Source organism: Eriocheir sinensis, chromosome 47 (assembly GCF_024679095.1).
Source record: "Eriocheir sinensis breed Jianghai 21 chromosome 47, ASM2467909v1, whole genome shotgun sequence".
NCBI lineage: Eukaryota > Metazoa > Arthropoda > Malacostraca > Decapoda > Varunidae > Eriocheir > Eriocheir sinensis.
Window position 1 is genome coordinate 6,655,457 of NC_066555.1, and position 25,718 is coordinate 6,681,174.

General features: G+C 38.6%; 1 protein-coding gene across 1 annotated transcript in view; it reads right to left on the reverse strand.

Moving 5' to 3' along the window:
• Positions 1 to 1,960: 1,960 nt before the first annotated feature.
• LOC126981306 (dynein beta chain, ciliary-like) overlaps positions 1,961 to 25,718 on the reverse strand; it is a 97,707-nt gene continuing 73,949 nt past the window's right edge. The window contains exons 60-83 of the mRNA XM_050832236.1: positions 24,539 to 24,667; positions 23,728 to 23,881; positions 23,181 to 23,323; positions 22,194 to 22,363; positions 21,095 to 21,233; positions 17,653 to 17,817; positions 17,352 to 17,545; positions 16,580 to 16,784; positions 15,386 to 15,550; positions 14,429 to 14,569; positions 12,889 to 13,059; positions 12,353 to 12,501; positions 10,785 to 10,952; positions 10,262 to 10,394; positions 9,771 to 9,914; positions 9,173 to 9,310; positions 8,297 to 8,522; positions 7,327 to 7,502; positions 6,519 to 6,761; positions 5,981 to 6,163; positions 5,347 to 5,520; positions 4,965 to 5,113; positions 4,226 to 4,358; positions 1,961 to 3,087 (exon numbers count right to left, since the gene is read on the reverse strand). Coding sequence (XP_050688193.1) covers positions 2,926 to 3,087; positions 4,226 to 4,358; positions 4,965 to 5,113; positions 5,347 to 5,520; positions 5,981 to 6,163; positions 6,519 to 6,761; positions 7,327 to 7,502; positions 8,297 to 8,522; positions 9,173 to 9,310; positions 9,771 to 9,914; positions 10,262 to 10,394; positions 10,785 to 10,952; positions 12,353 to 12,501; positions 12,889 to 13,059; positions 14,429 to 14,569; positions 15,386 to 15,550; positions 16,580 to 16,784; positions 17,352 to 17,545; positions 17,653 to 17,817; positions 21,095 to 21,233; positions 22,194 to 22,363; positions 23,181 to 23,323; positions 23,728 to 23,881; positions 24,539 to 24,667 — 3,954 coding nt within the window. The 3' untranslated portion in view covers positions 1,961 to 2,925. The remainder of the gene's footprint in view (positions 3,088 to 4,225; positions 4,359 to 4,964; positions 5,114 to 5,346; positions 5,521 to 5,980; positions 6,164 to 6,518; positions 6,762 to 7,326; positions 7,503 to 8,296; positions 8,523 to 9,172; positions 9,311 to 9,770; positions 9,915 to 10,261; positions 10,395 to 10,784; positions 10,953 to 12,352; positions 12,502 to 12,888; positions 13,060 to 14,428; positions 14,570 to 15,385; positions 15,551 to 16,579; positions 16,785 to 17,351; positions 17,546 to 17,652; positions 17,818 to 21,094; positions 21,234 to 22,193; positions 22,364 to 23,180; positions 23,324 to 23,727; positions 23,882 to 24,538; positions 24,668 to 25,718) is intronic.

A 25,718-nucleotide genomic window follows, 5' to 3' on the forward strand; every position in this document is an offset into this window, starting at 1 on the left:
TGTGTGTGTGTGTGTGTGTGTATATATATATATATATATATATATATATATATATATATATATATATATATATATATATATATATATATATATATATATATATATATATATATATATATATATATATATATATATATATATATATATATATATATATATATATATATATATATATATATATATGTAACTCGATTTACGCGAGTATTGTCTCCTTGAAGAGGTCGCGTAAATAAAAAAAACAATGTAAATCAAACAAGAGGTAGGTTTCTATCGAAAATTAAATACAGGTAACTCTCGATTTACGCGAGTTTGGTTGACGCGTTTTTTTAAATAACGCGGGGTCTAAAATCCAAATAAATGTTTAATTTACACGTTTTTTTCACTTATACGCGATATTTTATGGAGTGGCCACCAGATGTCTCACGCAACTGGACTCACACGGCGCCGCGGCCACACAGCTGAGTTCAGTTCTTCCCGCGCGCCTCTTGAACAACAATGCAGTACCCACGCTGCCACGCTACTCAACAATAGGAGTGGGCAGGTACCGGTACCAGTACAGGTACTAACGGTACCAGCTATTGGTACCGGTACCAGACTGCTCGGTACCGGTACCAATACTAGCCAGTCGCTCATGGGTGTCCCTCATTTCTTCCTCACACGAGTGAGGCTGAGACTGAGTGCCTGAGTGGATATCTCGGTGATATGGATATTCTCTCTCTCTCTCTCTCTCTCTCTCCACTGAATGAAGTGAATATTTATTTTTCGATAGAAACCTACCTCTTGTTTGATTTACAATGATTTTGATTTACGCTACCTCTTCAAGGACACAATACTCACGTAAATTGTGAGTTACCTGTAGAAGCAGCAGCAGTAGCAGCAGTAGTAGTAGTTGTAGTAGTAGTAGTAGTAGTAGTAGTAGTAGTAGTAGTAGTAGTAAACATAAGGCAATGTTTGTTGAATGCGCTGTAGCTGCGAGTGGCCTCAGTCTTATTGGCCCTTGAGACTGGTGGCTGAGAACCCATTACCCGAGGAGGAAAGGGGAAAGTGTGACCACTGAGGCACACCTCAATTTACCTTCCTCAGGTTTTTCCGGATACCCATACATCAGCAAGCCTGGGAAGGAGGATACCAGCAAGGTTGGCATCACACCCAGCCACACCACACCATACACCACCCAGCCACAGCATACAACATAACATCCATCCATGCCATGTCACACTGCACTACATTAGGTACACTCAGTCAGTTCACACTACTCTATGATTCACACATGACTGTACACTTAGCCTGACCTTTTTTGTTTAGCATGAATAGGACATCCAGACCTCATAAAGGACAGGTTCCCTCAAAAGAGTAGACCTGGCAACCCTAAGCTGAGCTCTGAACAGCCTAGCACAGTTTCAGAGCTGAAACGAGAGTGGAAATGCATATGAGTATATTACAGGAATCAGACTTGCCCAGTACCACACATGTCATTGAGTTCATCTTCTATAAAATTGTCTAGTAATTTTTTTTAATCTCAGCCTCCTCCTTAAACCTACGAGATCAGAACCATACTGTAATATATATACATGTATATACCATACAATACACACCTATACCATATTGTAACTATAGCACCATGTGGAAGGAAACTGATCACTTTGGAAGTTTGCAGTTTACTACTGGCAAGTTTATCTTGACTTGCAGTGTGCGGCTGATGACCAAGGCCAAGACTTATTGGATTACCAATTTTACTACAATTGTTTCATTACCTTACAAACAAGACCAACCACTAACCGGACTTAAGACGAACACCAAAACAATAACAATCAACACCACTAATTTCTGTACCGTACACGTTTACCAAGCACCAGACTTTTCCAGTAACGAACAAGTTGTTTCCTCATGTAGTCCATTAAACTGAGGGTTGAGTGTACTTCTTGAGGCAGGGAAATGACTGACTAACTGATGGATTTATGATTACTTTTATTTAAATATATTGCCTTTAGAGCTGGAATATATTAAAAATAAAGTCAGATCCCTTGAATAACATACTACTGCTAAACATCATTTACATCTGATAGTTTGGAATCACAGTTGAAATATAATAACAAAGCTTGAGAATGTCTAAGCAATACTCCACTATGATTTCCTTCTACACAATTCAAAAATTTCTACAATGGCATATTAGCTTTTTGATAGTTATGTAAAGATTTGAGAAGGAAAAAAAGAAACACTGGGAATATGTGTGGGTGGGTGGGTGTGGGTGTATGTATTTCACCTGGTCACAAGTTGGATTCGTAACGCCAGCAAGTACCCTCCTGATTAGAGCAAGGCTCATTAGTTGATCTGTGGGTACTGCTAGGACCTCACACACAACAAACCCTATCCCCCTTGCTCGAGGGAGGACAGTAACCACACCTAGTCAACGGAAACAGCCCAGCCTGAGTGGGGCTCGAACGTCTGTCTGCCGCTCTGCAAAGCCTGGCAACACAGCGCTTTAACCAAATGAGCTATCGGAGTGGTGTGTGTGTGTGTGTGTGTGTGTGTGTGTGTGTGTGTGTGTGTGTGTGTGTGTGTGTATTTACCTCCCCACACACAACATACCTAATGGAATGTAATAACTTATGAGTACTAGACTGGCTACAAATGATTGCTACAAATACTCCTGTTAAGTGTAGTTCTGCTGCAAATTTCTTGAAAATATATGACATCTGGAATCTCAAGAGACCATAACTTTTCCATATCACTTGTTGCTGCTGGTGCTGAATCTAAAGTAACACCACACACAAGATGTATTCATATTCTCAGTAAATTTGCAAGGAAATGTTTGGGATAATATAAAAAAATGCATCACAGATAAAATAAAACACAGAGGGGCAAAACTGTGTCAGTAACCTACCAAAATACCAGGTACAACCAGGGCCAGAGCTGCATGCTTCCTCACACTTGCAGAAGCAGAGCCACGCCAGCCAGAATCCACTTGCCAGGTTTCTCCTTGGTTTTCAAGCTGAAGGTCCAAACATACGTGGGTCCTCTTTGTCTTGTCTTATACATTGGGCACTTGTACAAGCTTCTGTTTTCTGCCTTATCTTGGGTGATGGCCTGTCATGACAAAAGGAAATGGGCAAGGTGAGTTGAAAAAATAAACACAGAAAGTCCATTAAAGGTGAAAGTTTGTTACATTAGATTCATAAGGAGGGTCCACAAGACGATGCATATGCTAAAAAGCAAAGGTGGGCATTCCGCATTTTAAGTCTGCTAATCGCTAATCCGCTAACACCGGACTAACAATAAAATTGCGGAATAGCGTTAGTGGAAAATTTGAAAAATTAGCGCATTAGCAGTTAGTGGAATTCCAAAATAATTGTCTGCTAACGCAAACTTTCAAAAACCACCAACAATGAAATTTCCGGGAAATTAAAGAATATTCTTGAGTGTGGAGAAACTTCTAGATTAGGGTGGCCAGACGTCCTGGATTTTCTGGGACAGTCCCGGATTTCAATGGTTCATCCCAAAAATGTCCCGGATTTCATGTACTGTCCCAGAAAATGTTTTTTATTAAAGCGTCCCGGATTTCACTTCCAGAAATCTGGCCACCCTATTCTAGATCTGTCTGATGCGCAGCCAATCTGTGCAGCACGCAGGCAGCAGGCTGCCCTCAGGAGGAGGAGGAGGAGGAGGAGGACAACAATGACTAATGACTGTAATGAGGATTCTGTATTTAGATGTTTTAAAACTTGTTAAATATAAAAATATATAAAATAAATAAATATATAAATTGTAGGGTAATTTTATTGGAAATTATGTTTTTAACTAGTAATAAAGGGTTAGCAGACTAAAAAGTGGTAAGCAGACTGTTGCAGACTTCATTTGTGGACTAAAAAATTTATTAGCGTTAGCATTAATGGATTTGTGATAGGGGACCGGCAAAGCCGGAAAATTTGCAGATTAGTATTTAGCGGAATGCCCAACAAAGTCAGCGGAATTGAAAATTGCGGACTAACAAAAAATTAGCAAGTGCCCACCTCTGCATAAAAGATATCAGTGAATGTTTTCTGATGCTAAATGAGGTTGAAATAGATAAACTACAAAAAGATTAAAAATATGAAGCAATCTGATTTGAATCTGAAAGATATAATATTGCAAAGTGACAGCATAAATATAGATATGAAACAAATTGTCTGAATAATTGCCTAAAGGAATCATTCAGTATTATTCTTACAGAAGAAGTGCCAGGTACCTTTATAAACATGACAGGCATTTGAGGGTGAAGTTCCTTCACTCTTGAATCAACAAGGATAGAGTTCTCACTGTCCCACGATGCACCCTCCAGGAAGAGACCATGGACGTATGCTCCCTCTCGTGGTGGTGACCTGGATACAACAGAATTTATGATTGGCACAAGGCTAAAGAATATTACTAAATAAGAGTCTTTTTAAAATTTAGGACTATTAAACATATATACATATCTAAATTTTTCTAAATAACAGGACAGAGTATGTAAGCATGTAAGCATCACCTTGCAAGACATGGTGATCCACTCTGTATTACTATTCTATAAGTGACATGTCAGTATGTTGTGATGCAGATAAACATGCATTGCTGGCTATAAAGGCACAAGGACGGCCATGAGACTCAAGAGAGGCACACAGGCAAATAGAGCCATCAGGGACTGCTGCTCATTACTTGCCTTCTCCCTTGGGTTATTCACCCCTGTATGTACATAATACATACTGTAATATAATACAAGTCTAGTCACACGTAACTGTCATCTCACTGTTCCTGCCAGCCTCGGAAAGATACAGCAACTCAACAAGTCAAATGTATCTGTGTTTCTGTTTCCTTCCCTTTCCTGCATCATATCTTTATTTTACCCAGATTGATTTTCGTGCTCCTACATTCACATACCACAACAAATTTCTGACATGCTGATGGCTAGGAAAAACACACATTAAACTATGAACCAGAATTATACATACGTAAAGTCTTCTTTATTTTTCTTTGTGACATCACACTGAAGACACATCTGATCAAGGGGCAGCTCACTCTTTCGAGCAGTGCTCTGCATGATTGCTGTCAAGAAACTTTGTGGATTGAAGAACCCTGCCAACCACACTGATGGAGGGACCTGTCATGATAAACCATAGTTAATAATGGCTGCATGTTTGGTTGAAATAGATAAGATATTAATGCAATAATAGAATTGCACACTATATGGACTGATTGTTCTTTTAATAAGGTGCTTTATATTTCAGTGGAAAAATAGAAATCGATATATAATTTTGCTTCAATGAGATACACCAGTTAAAGCTGATTTCAAATGGAAAGTACACACAGTGACATGTCAGGGAAGTATCTAACCTGGAAATCTGCCACCCATGTCTCGATTTCCTTCATTCGAAGTAGTAGATCAGCATACCAAGTGGTCAAGCCAAGGGTGGAAGCATAAGCTCGAGCAGTCCACGTGTCCGGAACTTGATCCAAAAATAGAGACTCACACAGTTCTTCCATTGCAGATGTCATCTTCAGCTCCCCCTGTAGGGTTTCATAAAAAAAGAAAATATGATACACTACAATACTGTCACATAAGACATAACAGTGCTCTGTTCCACTTATATGTAATTCAAAGTAGCATCATTGTTGTAGGGGGCATTTCCAGTTCTTGAGACTTAAAATTTGATGTATTTGGGAGAATAAATCGATTCAAGTCCGCGCCCCTGAGAACGGAGGTGGACACTCTAGCATTGAGCCAATGAGTAGCCCCACAGCTTAAGGCCTCTTGAAGTCTTTATCAGTGTCCTGACTCATTACATGGCTTCATTTCTCCCATAAAGATCATTTCTTTTGTGCTCTGAGTTTTCTGAAATCACTCTTCAAATCACATTTTCTATGGTAGTGAGACCAGAACCCTGTGTTACCAGTGTGTTGCTAAAGAATAAATTCACAACATTACATCATTCAGCATGATGTTTTAACAGTGGGCTGTAATGCATACCTTGAATCCGAGGTCCAGCTCTTTGAGAGAGGTGCGTATGGTTCTAGTGAGGAGATTCATGCGTTCACACTCTTGGAATGCAACCACAACATATGGTGTTCGTTCTTCTACTTTGCCAGTGATATCTGCCATGTTGAACTCTTCAGGCAGCTTCTCAAGTGTTTCATCTAATGTCTGCTTCACCTGTGAAAAACATTATTCTTTGGTTTATAATGTGAGAAGGTGAAGACAGTAGAGTATTTATGAATAATATTTCTAATGTATTTATGAATTATATTCTAAAACCCATTTTCATATGGTAACAGTTCAGTCTGGTTAATAATCTACAAATCTGATTTTTTAAGGTGGCTGACAAAAACTCCAAAAATAAAAAATAAAAATTCAAATCAGGTGCCAGGTGCCCCAAGCATTGCCAAGCAGCAGGGACGAGAAACAGAGACAGGACAGATAACTATTTGCAAATTAGAGGAAAAATGATGATAAGTGAATAAAAATACCTTTACAAGCAAGACATGATCAACAAACAATTCCACCCTACCTTGTCCTCTCTGGTAATGACGACACCCCCTGAGTTACCCATGTCACGGGGCTGCAGTTCAAACACAGTCTTGAAGAGGTGTTCTGATGTCATGGTGAGAAAGCCTATCTCTGCGTTGGGGTGGAGGCCATACAGATGTGGTGACTCATTAGGAAGGTAGGTGTCTATGTAGTTGTGGTACCCAGAGTAATCAAGGTTTGGAGGACATGGAAAGCCTGGTGCCAAATTCAGTTCACCATCAAGCTGAAATTACAATGCTGTTTTAATGACTGGCCCAGAAATTCTATACCTGAGACAATAACTTTTAAAGCTGTCCAAAGTGAGAAAGAAAAAACAAGAGCAGTGACAAGCTACTTGAAGAGAGTAACTAGTAGATATTTCCTACAAATATCAAATAAAAATAGCAATGCCATCTGCCCGGCAGCCCTCTATCTCCTCCTTTACCTCTGTTTTCTTACTCGCCTTTCTCTCCGTGCGTACACGGATTATATATTATATCTTTGTATGTACACCCCCCCTCTTTGTAATTTCACCCACTGTTCTAATAAATATTTGAATTTGAATTTGAGTAGACAGGATGATTGTGAGTACTGAAAATCAAGCTGTTCATTTGATGCTTAGAATAGCAGCCTAGTATTTTTACATCAGTGACTATGACTGTCTACACCAATCATTTCCCTAAACTATGGATGTCTTCACCCAGCCCATGATAATAAGGTTAAACAAGATAATTTTCAGACTTCATAAGCAGTTCCAAACAACCAGAAAGATAGCTAAGAGAGAAGGGACATCTCCCTGAGGATACAACCTGGTCAGGATGGAGGAACTCTTCCAGGTAGGTTCGGCAGAGCACTCTGTCCCAGTCGTCTGTTATGTGTCCGCCATACATGATCTCGCCAAACAAATAACGCAGGTCCTCCCATGGAACTTTGCTATTGGCCTCCAAGTAGTTGTAGAGAACATTCACACTGATAGTTAGGTCTCCTGTATGATATATAGGAAAGATAAGTAAAATCTTATGCATAACAATCATATATAGATATCCCTCAACTATGCTATTAATTTATCTTAGAAATGCCAAAAAAATTAGCAAATATGAAATGGCAAACTTTAAGATATAACTTATCCAGATTATATTACATCTCAAAGGGTACATTTATGCACTGTAAACCATCACAGCCAACACTAAACATCATTGATCTCTTCTAACAAGGATTACAGTTACAGGCACAATACTATAGATCCAGGAGAGATGAGTCAGTCTCTCTCTCTCTCTCTCTCTCTCTCTCTCTCTCTCTCTCTGTTTGTATGTCGATCCATGTATCCATCTGTTATATCCACCAATTCATCTATAAATACAGATTGAGAAAAAAAAAGTAAATCAGAGAGAGAGAGAGAGAGAGAGAGAGAGAGAGAGAGAGAGAGAGAGAGAGAGAGAGAGAGAGAGAGAGAGAGAGAGAGAGAGAGAGAGAGAGAGAGAGAGAGAGAGAGAGAGAATCTTATCTATTCTCGCACTGCATCGTGATTTCAGCCACACAGCACTGGCCTCCGATCATTCTCCCTGGCTTCAGCAAAAATATAAACTAAATATTCACAGCAAACTACAGAAGATAGCTACTCGTTGTCCTGTTGTCTTTTATGGTAGACTAATTATATATATATGTATTATATATGTATATGATTAATAATACATAATCAAGTATATGTAATTAATTATATACGTATAGACACGTCACTGGACTGAAAAGGTTAATATGTACTATAGAGACAGGACTAGCCTGTGTTGAAGGGATAGGGCCTGTTCCATCCCTGAGCTCCAAATTTCCTCCGTTCAGCCACACACGCGTGGAAGTAACAGAGTGAGAAGAGGATGGACTTGAACTCAGCCTCTTTGGAGCACATTTCCAAGGTCTCCTGCGTAAAGTTTTGGAGTGCCTTGTGAAGGTTGGCCTGCATGCCTCTTGGGGGTTCATTGGTTATCTTTATAGCTGACTCAAGTATTCCCTGTGAAGGTACGGAGTTGAGTTGTTGATGTTTACATACTGAAAGTGTCTCGTATATGTAAAAGTAGCTACAGCCAAGGAAAGGAATACTATATATTTTAAAATCAATTGAAAGGAAGAAAATTAAAAAAGCCAAACATTTTGTGTAGATCTTCTCGAACAAGAGACGTCAATGAAAAAACTAGCAGAATTTGGATTTCATGCCATAGAATGCAGTGAAGCCTGAGTTTTCTGCTGCTTTCACTCATGACACAACAGATTATTTTTAGAGGATGCTAAGATGCTTGGGGAATCCTTAATTTGTAAGTTATATAAGACAGAAATAATACCAATGATGTAATCAACAACAGTCAATCACTGCTTGGATGCAGATGTTTTCCACTAAGGAAATGATGTTGATGAAATAATTTAGGTTTGGTTGGTTGGAGCCCTCACTGAAACACACTGATTTTTCAAGTCATCGCCAAGTCATCAAGCTTCCTGAGTCTGTAGTTCTTTCTGCTTCATAGTTTTGAGAAAAAAATGTATCCCTTACCAATCAATATTAGTTTAATGTTTTTTTGTTTTGTTTTTCTCTCAAAGAAACACCCAACAAATAATCAATATATATTGGAGTTAAATGTAATTTTTAAACTAAGTAGCTTGGCTCACTTGTGGCAGGATGTGGTTCTCGGGTCTGTTGGCCGGCTCAGCGCTCATGAACACTCGATAGTTAACGTGAGCTGCATCAGAGTATGCCTCAAGCTTCTTCTCCAGGCGAGGCAGCCATTGGCGCACAAGATGAATGTTCTAAATTGGAAGGAAACTCTGTGAATATTACAGCTCAATCAATTCTACTTTCTCTCTACAGCTCTAACACCCCGTTCTCTCACGGAACCCATTCACACAATCTCATTCACATTTCTGTCTCTGCCACTCCTGGCTCTGCTCTCATACATCCTTTTCAAAAATCACCATCCTGCATTCTTAAAACATGTCTAACCACTTTATGCTTTACATATTCCATCATTTTGCCCTTTGCTTTGCTCTCACATTCATACCATAACAAAAAATATACTCCACTTCATCACTCTCATCATTCCATTTTGTTAAACTACATGCTCCCCTCCAGCAACTTATTCCTACGACACATATTCCTCCTTGTTGTGTTTTAGAACAGCGGTTCTTAACCTTTTCAGAGGTGCCGAACCCTAAAGAAAACCTCCGCAAATGCATTTCTCCAATCCCATTTCTCGGGGACAAAACAAACCTGCAGAATAACCCAGTGACCTTCTTTAGCAGCAACCTTAATTGCTTCCTCTGCCACCTTCTCTTGACCTTGCCCCAGAGAGACGTTATGGAGCTTGCGGTTGTCACATGTATAGCCCAGTCGCATGCCAAGGTGCTCCACTTCCTGTATTAAAATTATAATAAAACAAATAATGTTGCATGGCACATACTGTACTAAATAAACAGTGTTGGACTGTGTCAGTAAAATTGCTGAATCATCACTGAGGGGGAAGGAGTATGTATAAGCTTGAAAACTTGTTGCCAGGTACATTAACTCTCGAGGCTCTACTAAGCAAGACTGTTTGAAAAAGATCTTCCTATATCATGATAATACAGATCAAGCAGGACTAATACAATACATTTTACTTGTTCCTGAACACAGAACTCATACATACTGCACTAAAGACTTTGGGACGGTGAGGAGGTGGAAGGACGGACAGTAGGTATATAATTTTACAGATTATGCCATACCTTAAGAGGATCAACTCCAGGCGAGAGGATGAAGAATATTGGGGTAGAGGGACCTGATTCCTCATAACTCTGTGAAAAGTCTATATTCTCTCCTTCCACATACTTCTTCCCCATACGCTCTTCAATAAAGGTCCTGGAGACAAAACAATTGGAGAAAAAAACTGAGGTTTGTTAATCATAACTAAATTAACCTGGTAGCAGCGACGGGCCAAATCTGTGGCTTTACCGTGTAGCAGTGACGGGCCAAATTTGTGCTATAAACCCCCAAAACAGATGATACATAATCTGATCACAAATGCTTTGATATATATTATGAAATGGTTTGTGTGAGGGGTGATTTTTTCTCATTTTTCTTGCTTGGAGGGACCATTAAGAAACATGATCCCCGCTGCTACCGGGTTAAGCTTTTGTAAATGTCAATAATAGGAAAATTATTCAACTTTGCAGATAACATCTCTAGTGATCAAGATGGGTATCATGGAGGTTATTAATTTATCATGAATTGTCTCCCTGTACAACATACTGCATAGCATTTGTCATGCGATCAGGCCGGAGTGCTCTCATGATGATCAGCCGTTGCACGTCTGAGCGGCCCTTCCACTCCCCAGGCAACTTCTCCCTTTCTGGTGCCTCACATTCACAAAACATCCTCCATCTCTTCACACTGTTTTCTATATCACGGTCCAAGTTCCTTAGAGAATAAGAGAGAAAGAGGTATAGTTGCAAAATCTTCCCTGTTCTAAACAGACCCACAAACATATACACACATGTGCAGGGTCTATAGAAAAACATGATCAAAGGAGGGTCCATGCCCTAATATTTTTTCAAATTCAATATTGAAAAAATGTAAGGATCAAGTTACAGATACAAAAATTGATTGAGAGCTCACTAGAAGTGCCATTTGATTGGAAATGCACTAACATGGTGCCAATATACAAGGGAGAAAAGAAGAAAGAGCCAGTGAAATATAGACCAGTGGCCCCGGCTAGTGTAGTGACTAAACTGTATTGTAGGGAAAAAACTGTGTGAGACTATTTAAAGACATATGAATGAAAATTTGGAGTTGAATGTCTTCATAAAACATCAATTTGGCTGCAAGGGAGGAAGAGCTTGTCACACACAGGGTTGGCATTAACCCCCCCTCACAAAAAGAAGGATATCAGAAAGTTGGAAAGGATACAGAGAATTGCAACTAAAATGGTCCCAGAACTCTCGAATATGTCATATGAAGACAGATTGAAGGAGATGGACTTGACGACACTGGAACAAAGAAGGGAGAGAGATCTGATCATGCTGTATATCTTGGTAAATAAGTTTGATGAGGTGGATAGGGATGATCTCTTCTTAACTGTGAGAATGCAGGGGCTGAGAGGACATAAGAAGAAACTTAATAAAGGAGCCTGTTTGAGTGACTTAAAAAAGTATAGTTTGCCACATAGAAGTCTTAACACATGGAACAGCTTGCGGGAAGAGGTGGTGGAGGCGAACAGTGTCCATCAAATAAAGGAAAGGCTGGATGAATGTAGATATGGAGACGGGACTATCAGAGCTTAACTTGGGCCCAGTAGACTACAAATAGGTAAATACAGGCACTTGTGCACACACATGGAAGGAAGATGAAAAAGGATGCCTTTAGAAGAGATATTAAGAAGAATAGCTTTCTAAAAAGAACAGTGGAGGCTTGGAATGGTGTAGAAAAGAATGTGGTCTATCCAAAGATGATCCATGAATTCAAGGCCAAGTTAGATAATAGTAGATACAGAGACGGGACAGTACAAGCATAGCTCCATTCCTGTATATCACAACTAGGTAAATACACACACACACACACACACACACACACACACACACACACACACACACCTACTGGGGGACTCAAATGTCTGTTTTGAAGCAGCATAATTAGCTTGAATGAAAATAATAAATGTTTTGCTGTCATAATCAGTACTGTATCATAAAAAGAAGTCATTCTATTAATAAACATTCTTTCCCTCTCTTGTTTTTGTTTCTTTTACCCTATTAGATTCCAAATATCTGAAAATTTATATTTAATACAAATCTGTAGAATATGAGAAGCTTGATGTATCATACCTGAACTCATCAATTTGTGAAAGGGAGCGAATGGCACCCCAGCTGTTGTTAGTCAAGAAGTCAATTGGAGAAACCACATTTGGTTGGATAGGAAATCGTAGCAGAAGATCCAACTCAGCAGCTCCAACCTGGCCTTGGGATGCAAGCACCTGTGGGTGACAATCTTTCTGTTATTGTTCCTTAACCCCTTCAACACGAGGACGCGTGTATTGTGTCCTTGCGTGCCCTGTATCATATCTGAGGACGCGCATACTGCGTCCTGGCTCGCTTTAGACAATATACGAGTTATTTTATCTCTATATTTATGCTTACATCTCAAAATTATCAATTAATTTATGTTTCTTTATATGCGCCATTTAATTCTGCACGTAAAAATATTCCTTTCATTAAGATTATTTGATAATCAACTCTATAACTAGCAAAAATAACAGACAAAAGAAAATAATTCAATAAATAAACTAAATCAATAACAAACTGGATACCATGAAATCTTGTGTTAAACATTTTACTCCCAAAATATTTACATCCCCACTAACCTGGAAGGTCATTTGAGCAGCAAAAATCAATTTATCCTTCTCAAAGAGTCCTCTGGTCGTGTAGAGAAATACACTGTGGGTGATGGTATCAATAAGGGATCCCACTCGGAGCCTCACATCTTCATTTGCTTCTGACCGTTCAATGGCCTTTTGGAATACAACTCGGAAGGCCTGTAAACACACAGGTGTCATAAACATGCAAATAGAACATTACTGTACTCTACTATGTTACAGAGCATCTCTCCAGTACTACAACATCTACATGGAAGGTCTGCAAATATATAGGCATCTGATAACATACAACTAGGATATGATAAAACTCTGTTAACAGGGCACTTCTCCGTTACAAATACTGTATTTCCCGCCATATAAGGCGAACTTTTTTTATAAAAAAATAAAATTTGAAAAATCACCCTGCGATGGTATGGTTTTGGTAGGCCTAGGGGTTATTGATACTGGTACGAAACCAACACCCAAAACGCCTCCATTTTACACAACAGTTTCCAGATGTCCCCAGAATGTAGCATACCATATTTTGCAGTGTACAACACGCAGTTTTTCACTCAGAAAATACAAAAATTTAAGTTATCCCTGCGCAGTATATGCCGAAGGAATAAATTTTCATTGATTTAAATAATGAATAGTGTGATGCAATAGAAAAAAAAAGTGTGAACAAGCAGAAGAGAGGAGGAGGACATGTGAGGCGATAAAGCCGGACAGGTCACAAGAAGAATATGCGCGGCGAGGCGCTGCGTGAACACGAAACACAAAACACAACACTGCTGCTGCGTGCCAGTCACCAGTGTGCCGGGTACCTTAGCAGTGGTGGTTAACCTTTTCACTATGGCCAGGCAAAAACAGCGCCCCGCCCAGTATCCGGGCAACCTTTCTAAGGAGCGTAGATGAGGAGTGTCAACTCTGTAGATTATTTTTTTAAAAATACAGTTTTCTCGGTGTAACTCGGGAACTAACTGGTGTATGAGGATTTTGATGATACCATAAGAATGCTCACTAAATTCCGCTTCAAAACATATATTCAGCTAAAAAAGTTGGCCCACAAAATTTCAAGCTAGTGAGTAGGGAAGAGTTGGCACTTAGGATTTATTGTCTACAATACTCTATATGGAGACTTGAAACGAGTTTGCACTGTTTATTTTCCTCTATTTTTATTTGTGCATGCTCTAGTACAAGTCTTTATGAAGCCATTGATACCAAATTTATTGGGGTACGATATATCTGTGAGGGTAAAATATGTCCAGGAATGTAGAGTATCGCGGCGGCAAAAAAAGGCTGGTTGGGCCTGAGAAATGTGGAGTTTTTAAAAAAAAATTGAAATATATCTTCCCAGTGCGTTGCATATGGCGGGAAATACGGTATATATACATGTGTATATATATATATATATATATATATATATATATATATATATATATATATATATATATATATATATATATATATATCTATATATATATATATATATATATCTATATATAGATATATATATATATCTATATATATATCAGAGCAAGCCACTAACCTTCAGGGAAAACTGGTATATAGGGTTAATCTTGTGGAGGTCATTGAGAATGAAGTACAAAAGTGAGGCTCTTGCAGCTGCAGGTCTATAGAGCTCCCGAGCTTCATCAATTTGCTGACTGGTCACCCTTGCTTCAGCCACCTAATGAATCATGCACATTTATCAGTTAATAACATGATGCAATCATCATAGTGTATTGACTGCAATAGTTATCATAAACACAGATGTTACTGAAACATATGCAGAAGGTAAACAAATATGAAGTGCCTTTTAGTTACACTAATGATGAAACATTGAAAATTCTTGGGATATAATTTCTGAGGCCAGTGCTGAAATCAATCCCTTAAAGGATTCCTGAACTCTGGAAGAGAACTTTTGAAAACAAAGGGTCAGACGGAGATGTCATGTATTACAAAATTAGTGTATGGATGCAAGTATAATGAGGAGACACAAGAGAAATGAGAACTACACTTGACCTTTGACTTAATACACTAAATGGGGAATTAACTGGTTCAATTCTGAAAAGAGTCTGTTGCTTGGTAATAGTGTAACATTTGTCAGCATCAATTATTATTATTATTATGGTGCTGGTTCATGGTTGACCTTGTTTGTAGGTTTGTGTGGTACGTAATAAAAAAACTGTGGTAACACTCCTCAAAAGTGAGCAAGTCACTTTCCACATGGTGCTGCTGTTACAGTATGGTATATGTGTGTATTGTAGGGTATAAATATTACAATATAGTGCTGGCCCAGTATATGGGAATGTGTCTAGGGCTGTAGTGAGGTAGGATATTGCTTGCCATCACTTGCTTTCAGCTGCAGCCACTGGATAGCTCTAAGAAAATGAAGGCAGAGTGATTTGACAGAGATCTAAGTACTCCAAGGCAAGACCAGGACAATACAAGTGTTAAAGGTTTGTAATTTTCATCCACACCTACTCTGCCATTAGCTACTTACCTTCTCTTGGATTTCCTGTGCCGTGGCTTTTGTATGTTCAAGGTTTTCCACAAGTGCCGTATCTCCCAGAAAATTACCTCCAGCAGATGAAAGGCGACTTAGGAGGTCATCCTCAAGATGCTTCAACTGTATTTTGAAGTCATTCTGCTGCTTTGTTAAATTGTACTGTGGGAAAAAAAATATTATAAATCATTTAGTTCATGATCATGTTCCATATGTGTGTTTAAGCACACATGTATGCATGCACACTCACACAAACGCACGCACACTCACATGCAAGCACACATGCAGACACATATGCAGACACACACACACACACACACACACACCTGTCCTCTTGTACTCCTGTCCTGTTTCCTGTGTGTGTGTGTGTGTGTGTGTGTATTTACCTAGTTGCCTAAATACAACTAGGCAACTAGGTAAATACACACACACACACACACACACACACACACACACACACACACACACACACACACACACACACACACACACAGGAGACAGGACAGGAGTAAAAAAATATGTCACATTATATAAATAATAGAAAGAAGAAAGCAAGATTGGTTTAATGCAAGATGTGCAGGTGCAAAGAAAAAGAGAGACAAAGCGTGGAAAAGATTGAAAAGAAATAAGAACCAAAGGAATAAAGAAGACTTTAAGATAGCAAGAAATTAATATGTGAAAATAAAGAGGGAAGAAGAGAAAGGATACGAAAAGGATATTGTTGAAAAGAGTAAGGAGGAACCTAAATTCTTTTATAGATTTATAAATGGAAAAATTAAACAAAAGGAAAAAAATAGAAAGACTGAAAGATGGAAATAAGATAATTGAAGATCTTAAAGACATGACTGAGCTGCTAAACAAGAAGTTTCAACAAGTTTTAACAAAAAAGTCACAATTTAATGAACCACAAGATGATAAGACGGATGTTCAAATGGAGGAAGTAATAGTAACTAAAGAAGAGATATATAAAATAATGGAGGAGCTGGAAGAGAGGAAAGCAATAGGACTGGATGAAGTTTCAGGTTTTATTTTGAAATAATGCAGAAATCAACATAGCTTATTTTCTGTATATCATGTCTAAGTAAAGCAACTAAGAAAAAACACATAAACATGATATAATGTGTATTCAATTTACATCTACCTCAAAATGAGTCTCACTTCTTGCCCGAGTAATATCCAGGACAAACTAACCTTTAGTTCTTCAAGATCTGGCCTCTCAGCCTTCACCACTTCTGCAAGAAGCTGATCTTCTAGACCATCTCGGGTTACTGTAAAGTTGATAAGTGTGCACTGAGCTTGCAGCTCTGGTTTATAGTGAGGATTTGCCAGCTTGGTGTGAAGTATTAACTGGAAGGAGCCGTTGTACTCAATCTCACGGTCTCCAATTTTGAGAGCCCTGAAAGTGAATAATTATTTTTCTTATTCTTGCTATACACTGGAAGTCAAAAATTCTGGCACAGTTTTCCTTCCCCAGGTTTCCCCAGGTACCCATTTATCGACCAGCCTGAAAGGGAAGATGAACAGGTGAGTGAGCTGCACGCCGACTGCCCGGGCCGGGATTCGAACCCGGGCCTGCAGAGTAGAAGCCAGGCATGCTGACCACTAGACCACGGAGTGATTACATCACTGAATATTATCACTTCCGGAGTACTTCTAATGATGTTGGCTACTAATGTATTTTGCAGTAAGGCCTTCAACATAAATAATCAACTCAGCACTTTTTGTAGGGAATTTAATATCAGATTCCTAGTGTCCTAGGTAGTCTGTTCCAAACAGATGTTCTACATTTATTCATTTGGAGAAGCTAGGCATGAAAGACTTAAACAGTGTACAATTATGAAAAAGAGTAACATTAACACAGAAAAGACAGCATAAAAATAGGTGGTCACACAATTGAGTTCAATATGTTGAGGTAAAAATAAGAAAACCATTACACATACAGCAGGCTTGAAAGAATTCCTACCGTCCTCTTTTGATGAGATTCTTCCCGATCAAGGGATCAAGCACAGGGTCCAAGCTCTCAGGCAAGTTTTCAATGAGGACAGTGCTGCCTCGTGTAATGGCCAGCTCTAGGGTGTCTATGCAGTTCTTCTGGTCAAGCCTCACCACCACTAACTGCTCTCCATACTTTGCTTTTATCCATTTTATGCCTTGAAGCTGTAGTAAAAAAACGAGGATAAATAATTTCAAAATTGTATTACATTGCATTATTAATTTATACAGACATTGATAATTTTCTTTCTACAGACAAGGTGATTACATACCTGTGGGTCAATGATGAGAGGCCAACGATCAGAATTTGTGAGAATGATTGCATTTTCTGTGGACATTCTGTCGGACGGGAGCCCTTCGTTGTTCCAGACAGCAATAGTGGCATCGTCAGTGAGCAGCTTGATGGGGTCCAAGTTGTGGGTGATGGGAATGACAGGCTGCAGAGGGAAACAACAGATTCAGAAAGTGCAATTACTTTGATATTTCTTAAACATTATGGTACCAGTTGGCTCTTCTCACAATACACATTCCTGTGTACTTCCCACTTTCAGGGAGATACTTTCCTTTACTTTGCCCATGAAATTATTATATACAGTATCTTCAATCCCCTCTTCAGTCTGTGTCACCTCTTCTCCCAAAACACACACACGCATATCGTCACCTTGGTAAACAAACCGCCTAAGTCATTATTTTCTACTTTACAGGAAATCATAAAAAAACTGTCATTATCTCATTTGTCTTAAGATTTAGGCAGAACTGAAAAGGCCAATTCTAGAACACTCAAACCCTGAATGACCAAGGCAACTCTACAAAAATAGCCATCACATGTTGAAAAATTGATGCAGACAAAAACCTGGAAATCTTTGAAAATGATTTAGGCGATTATTTTATGAGGGTGACGATATGCACGCACAAATGCACACACACACGCACGAACACACAGACAATATGCAGAGGAGTGGAGGAAAAAGATTTGGGAGTGACTGTTTCAGAGAACATGTCACCGGACAAACACATCAACAGGATAACGGGACAAACTCTGAATTTGCTGAGGAACATAAGGACGGCATTTGTGTATGTGTACTTGGATGAGATGATGAGGAAAATAATAGTCACAATGATAAGGCCAAGGTTGGAGTATGTAGCAGTGGTCTGATCTCCTCACGAAAAGAAGAGCATACAGAAACTGGAAAGAGTGAAGAGAGTGGCAACCAGGACGTAAATATACGTCCCCTGGACTGAAAGGGTTAAGGAAAAACTAGACTAGTACAGATATGGAGACGGGACCACACAAGCGTAAGCCCAGGCCCTGTAAAATTACAACTAGGTAAATACAACTACACACACACACCCACACACACACACACACACACACACACACACCTAATATCTGTAAATTGAAAAAAATAAAAACATCAAACAATTTTTTTGTTTCATAAAAACATCAAACAATTTTTTTGTTTCATAAAGTTTCTCACACAAATATTTGAAATTCTTATCTCCTATACATATATAACATATATAGATACACTGTACATATACACAACTGTATAATCTGCCAAGCAGGAGTAAAGTTATTGGCAGTAATACTCTACTGGAAGAAAAGGGTGAAGGTATGTAGGGTGCACATCAGAGGCAGAGCAGAGCCCCAAATTCTTACAACAGTCAAGAAATAGCATAAATCTCAAGAAGAGTTTCATTCAGCTGTGATGGACTACAAACTACATGGAAAAAAAATATTATGCTGAAACAATTTACAAAACTACTGGTAAGTATTATTTACATTTATATATTTACAAATAAGGAAGTCCCTGACAACATGCTAAACTTCAGAACATAATTATATGGTTTGCTTTTATCAATGATTATGATTACTTTGAATAAATGTTCCAAATCTTAATTTTGATGACATCATGTCAATCAGCACTTAACACCTGCTCTCTCATGCTAATACACCACTTCCTCACAGATACTATCTGGACACCTGCTGCTGATATCAGATGACACTAAACTGGCATTCTCAATGTATATATATCAACTATCCTTTTTGCATAATTTCATCCTTCCTCCCTGCAAATAATTAATTACATATTAATTTTTAGTTCTTTTCTTCTCTTCCTTTGTTTCAGTGATGCCTCTCTTTCTCCACTTAATCCAAGTTGCATCCCTTTCATTTTTTTGCTGTTCAACACCTTTTTTTTTAAATACGTTTTCCATCTCTCCATTATACTACTTTCAGCACTTGTTTTTCAATACGAAAATTAAATTTAAAAAGATTTCCCAATTCTATTGTTTTCCTGGTTCCTCTGAATTCCCTCCAATCTGACATGTCAGATATGGGCCGCAGAAATGGCCGCTGACACAGTGACCTTTTAGCTCATCGATGGCGTAGTTGGTATGCTGTCCTGACTTCAACTCAGAAGGCACGAGGTTTGATCCCCAGCATTCAGAGGTGTTCATTACAGGATTCATTGAAATCTGTTTTTCTTTGTTTCTTGAATGTTAACTACTATAGGTTTCAGAAGCCGTGTTCCCTCATTTTTCGGGAATAACTCTGTAACAGTTTTGGATTAGGTTCATATTTTGTCAGGGAGTGTTTCAGACCTCCCACTAATTTTTGTTATCATCGTGTGAATAATTAACTTCTAGACATAACATAAAATTCTACGTCAAAGAGGTGTCCTCCAGCACGAACATATCTCAACCCTAAAGTGCACTGATTCTGTGGGAAGGAGAATGCCAGTGAATGATACTGATTAAGATTTGGAACTTTTTCAAGGAGTAATTCATATATTGATAACATGGCACATAATTAATTGCCAAACTTTTGCATGTTTCCTGGTACACCTTATACATCATGAGAGAGAGAGAGAGAGAGAGAGAGAGAGAGAGAGAGAGAGAGAGAGAGAGAGAGAGCATATTTATTTGTACTAATAGCATTTTAAAGCTTACTCAGGTTTACTTAAGAGCATTTATTTTAAGTTCAAGCATTTATCTTTGTTGGTTAGCCAAGCCAGAGGCAGAGATTTATAAAAAATGTTCCCTGTTTAGTCGTAGGATAAGTTGTTACATGTATTTAGATAAACAAATATTTACTGGAAGATTTTAAATTTTGTTTAGAGACATATATCAAATTTAAGTCATCTTCATAACAATAAAAATTACATGATAAATATTACTTCAAAAATCAATATGGTATACAGAAGACAGTTACCTTCATACAGAATAGGGTGCTGTAGAAGATGAAGCAATGCCCACACACACACACACACACACACACACACACACACACACACATGCACACGTGATAGAGAAATAGTGATCAAACAACGTTGGACTTCTACAGGAACACGAAGTAACATACAGGAAGGCAGGTCTGCATTTGGAGATGAGGAAACTTGAGAAATTCTAGACAGATATCATTATCAGCTGACGGCAAGACGGAAGGTAAATACAACAGCGTGCAACATGAAGGCAGACAAGTTAGCGAGGCCAGTAACTTGTGCCTGAAACAAAACTTTGATTCAATTTCTCACGTTCTTTGTCTGTAGGTGGCGCCATCCCCGGATCCACAGGTCATGGTAGTAACAACGAGATATGGAGTCGCCATTGATGGGAATGAGAGCAAAATATGTGAGAAATATGGCTTAATAGTAGGCATGCATGTCAAAAACTAAATCTTACAGATAACATAAAAAATATACAAATACTAACATTAAGCTTTTGCAGGAGAGGAAGCCACATTTTTTCCATCAAATCCAGACGATAGTGTTTAGTGAAGCATCCAACATACGATATAAAGGCCGAGACCAATAAAATATCTCCCGGCAATGTTTTTTCTGAGGTGTGCATGCTGGGGAAAGAAAGAGGAAACAAGTAGTAAGATGGTTTTCCCTCATTATACACTACTCCAGGATATCCCGATGATCATCAACCATGATAGTGCACACAAAAATGGAGTGGAGCTTCAAAAATGTCATGTAACCAATTTGATGGGTGATATGAGCTACAGTATTTTGGTGTAACTTTGTTTGCCTCTGTAACTTTCATATAAATAATTGGTCAGCAGAAGGTATTGAAGACCTCAGTTTCTGGTGTCATATGTCATGAATATCTCTAACAACAATCCAGATAAACATTTTTAGTTCAAGATCCATTGTCATTGCATAATTCAATAAAAACAGTAAACAAATGGAAACAACTGCTACATCTACATTTCAATGCATGAAGACAATGCTATAATTTCTATAGAATAACACATAACCCACAAAGATACTTGTGAAATGTTGTGGAGGTTTGTGACTAGAGTGGCAAGAAAGTCAACACAGGGAAAAATGAGATTATGAGAGCCATTTCCAGTGTGAGAAACAGCTTTATAACCTCAGGCCTTTGACTGGATGTGGATAATCATAATATATCAATGACAATGCTGAGGCCACAGCCAGTCTCAGGATCTTGGAAGGAGATACAGTGTGCAAAAATATCAAAAACCTCATTTCACCGGAAAATCTTTCTTTATAATAGTTTCTTGATTCACAATTAACTATCTTACTCCAAGTTTAAGGGGTTAGCTTTTACTGTTTCTCTATTTCTCTCGTGTGGGTCACATCTCTTTCTCATTACATTTCTCAACTTGTGCATGCTTAGAGACACTGAACGGTTAAATCTATTCAACAATTCAACACAAGGAAGGCTTTGGGATTGACTTTTACAAGAGACTGATCTTAATATAAGTACATAAAGTATTATGATGAAGTTCCTGTGACTGGTGATGATGATAGTTATCTAAAACTCAATAACATAAGATGCTCACTGTGATACAGCCTCTGACCACCTAATCTTCTCAGACGACAGGCCACCCACAAGGCGGTTGGCCAGAGCAATAGTGTGAGCTGTGCTGTTTGCTTCCTCCTCGCATCTCATCTTCTCTGCTGTGGCTTTATCAAACTCAGCTCTCAAGTGACCCAGCTGTTCTTCAAGGCTCTGAAAAATGGGTGATAAATGTTAATTGCAACTTGAAATATCGCCAATAAACAATTATTTGCACAAATGTTTCTTGGTTCATAAACTGTTGTTTTGATGATTTTCTAAGCTGGGGCAAATGCTTAGTTTGCAGTTTTAATTCAGCTCACACACTCAACTTTCTGTTCCACAAAAAATGGAGCATCTGGCAAAAATAACAAACTTCAAACTTAACATAAAAAATAAAATGAAATATTCAAATGTTCTGCAGTGAGGAGAGTACCATTCCTGTGCTCCCTACTCTCCCCCCTTCCCCCCCACCTTTGTCCTCAAGCGCTCGCCTCACCCCAGCCTGTGTTCTGCTGATCCGTATTACATTCTTACACAATAATAATACTGAAAGTCAAATAAGACACCGTATCATATACAATCTACATTATGAAAACTATCGTACAATATCCGGGAAGAAATAACACATATGCTGGCTAAAGCGAGCCAGGACGCAATACAGTCATCCCTCAAATAGTACTGTTTACAGTAGTTCGGCTTTAGTTTTATGTGGATTTTCTAAGAAGATTTTTTAGGATGTTTAAATTTCCCGACGAGCAGGAAATTTTAAAATCCAAAAAGATCTTCCGTGACAATCCGTATAAAACCAAAACCGAACTATTGGAAACCGTACTATTTGAAGGATGACTGTATGTGCATCCTCAGATATGGTACGGGGCACGCAAGGATGCAGTATACGCGTCCTCGTCTTGAATGGGATAGGAGTGAATTAACACAACAAGGATGGCAATGCTCATTATTACGATGATGTAGTTAGGTCTATTCTTACCTTGATCTTTGAGGTGATTGAAGTGAGACGAGCTTGAGCAGCAGCCAGTTCTGCGTTAGCTTCCTCCAGTGCACGCCTTTTGGGTTCTACATCACAGTACACCTCAAAGAATCGTATAATATTTATTACCCATGAACACAAACCTGAAAATAAAATGATACCTTTTTAGGGTAAGAATACCATGAAATATACATAGGAGAGAGAGGACAGGCCAAGCATAGTTTTTTTTTATTATTATTGTTATTTTATTATTATTATTATTATTATTATTATTATTATTATTATTATCAATAGTAGTAGTAGTATTTATTTATTTATTTATTTATTTATTTATTTTTTATAGTGGAGGCAAATTGACCCTTACCCTACCAGAATTTGCATGTATGAGTGTATCAAAAATGCTAATTTGTATGAGAACTATTCACCAATAAAGAGCAGATACTAAGTAGTCAGAGGTTATATTTGAAAAAATGATAAATGGGAACAGAAAATAGAAAGCACATGTCAGTATGGTATGTTTAGGGGGAGCACAGAGGCGGGCGAGTACCTGCAGCGGCAACAGACTTAGATCGGATAAAGTCTGGGTTAAATTCAGGGTTCTCCAGGTATGGCTGGATTGCCTTGATGATGTCAGGATGGATGTCTTCTTTGTTGTAACTGATTAGCTGATCAAGAAACTGGTCTACTTTAGCCATCATCATCTGTAAGAAAGATGTTTTGTCAGTTCAGAGTTCTCTCTCTCTCTCTCTCTCTCTCTCTCTCTCTCTCTCTCTCTCTTCTCTCTCTCTCTCTCTCTCTCTCTCTCTCTCTCTCTCTCTCTCTCTCTCTCTCTCTCTCTCCCCTCCAGAAGGCATTTAATTCAGTGCATCATGAGGTATTCTGGCATCTCCTGTGATTCCATGGGATTCCTGCCACGACCATTGGTCTATTGACTGGCCTGTACTTTGGGACTGAGAGTGCTGTGAAGCGTGTGTGGGGTGTGGGAGAGTGTATCTAGCATATTCCCTATGAACATGGGAGTGAGGCAAGGCTATGTTCTTTCCCTATCACTTTTCAATGCTTGTATGAGGAGGGTATTAGAGAGTTAGGATTCAGAGTATGAGGAGGGTATTAGAGAGTTAGGATTCAGAGTATGAGGAGGGTATTAGAGAGTTAGGATTCAGAGTCATTGTGGAGCATCTGTTGGCAATACCCAAGGACCCTGATCTTGATTTTGTCGATGATGCATAATCCTCACAGAATCACTGGAGGTTCTTCTCATTGGCCCTCAAACCCTGTGGTGGGTAAGAACCCAATACCTGTAACACAAAAATAATTATTCTCCTTTTATGACAGTTGAAAAAAGAAGTGATACTCACCTTGGCAGCCTTCCATGAGCGTTCTTTTGGAATCTTGCCATTGGGAGCAAGAAGAACCATCACAGCTGCTGTGACACTAGACACTCCATGCGGTGGTGACCCAAAGGACTTAAGTTCTGTCAAATTAGCCTGGAAGGGTGAGTGAAAAGATATACAAGTTGGCAAAAAAATAATTAATACACTCACATTATATTTGGTGAGACATGTTCATAAAAAGGAAAAGAAGAACTTAAGTGCTAAATGTTTTTAAAATTCAAAGGTGGCAACAGCTACAAACAGTTACACGTGTGGTGAGGAGTTATAGAGATGGCGTCAGCCGTCAGTGGTTGATTCTTTTTAAAAACTGAATACACTATGTGTACATCTGTGTGTATGTGTGTAAGGCAAGGCAAGAAGAGTGAGAAAACTACCAAAGGCCTGCCCTGAAGCACCAGCACAGAGGGACAATATTGGCCACTGGCCCAAGGCAGCGAGGGGACATACGAGAAGGCAGTGCAGGAAGCAGCCAGGGATGATGCAGTGCAAAAACTAACATACTTTGCATGAGGTGCAAGTTCCTGAAATAAAAGCAACAACTGCTTTGTGGACTTTCGCAATGCCAAACATGAATTCACACATAAAAGGATGACAGTTATTTTTACAAAGTAGATATTTATTCTTTTATCAATTTGTTTGCTTATTTAACATGTAACCTACAATGGACTTTAGTGAAATAATTATACTGGATGAAACAGAAGTTTCTCTGTTGGAATACTTGCCATATGTGCTTTTAAAATAAATGTTTCAAGATAAATTATTACTTAATTTTAGATATTGGATACTTCTTTAAGAAAACTGTAATTCATGAGAAAACTATAATTATGCCAATGGTTTTGCACGGTTATGCAATTTTTTTTTACCCGACACATGACATCACTGTGTCCTGGGACAGCCTCTCTCATGCTCATTTCCACAAATTGCTTGGCAATGCATTTTTGCTACACGAAAGGTCATATTTAAAAATACTCACTAGAACCTTTTAAAATGTTGACACAGCGACAAATAGTAATGAATATTTTTCAGCCAACCAAAGATAATTTGGGCAGTTAAGAGTTAAGGGTGTGGACTAAGGGCTGGAAACTAGTTCCCAGAAACAAAATTTCCTGTTAAAACAAAAATAGAGAGTGAGCTCCCTATGCCT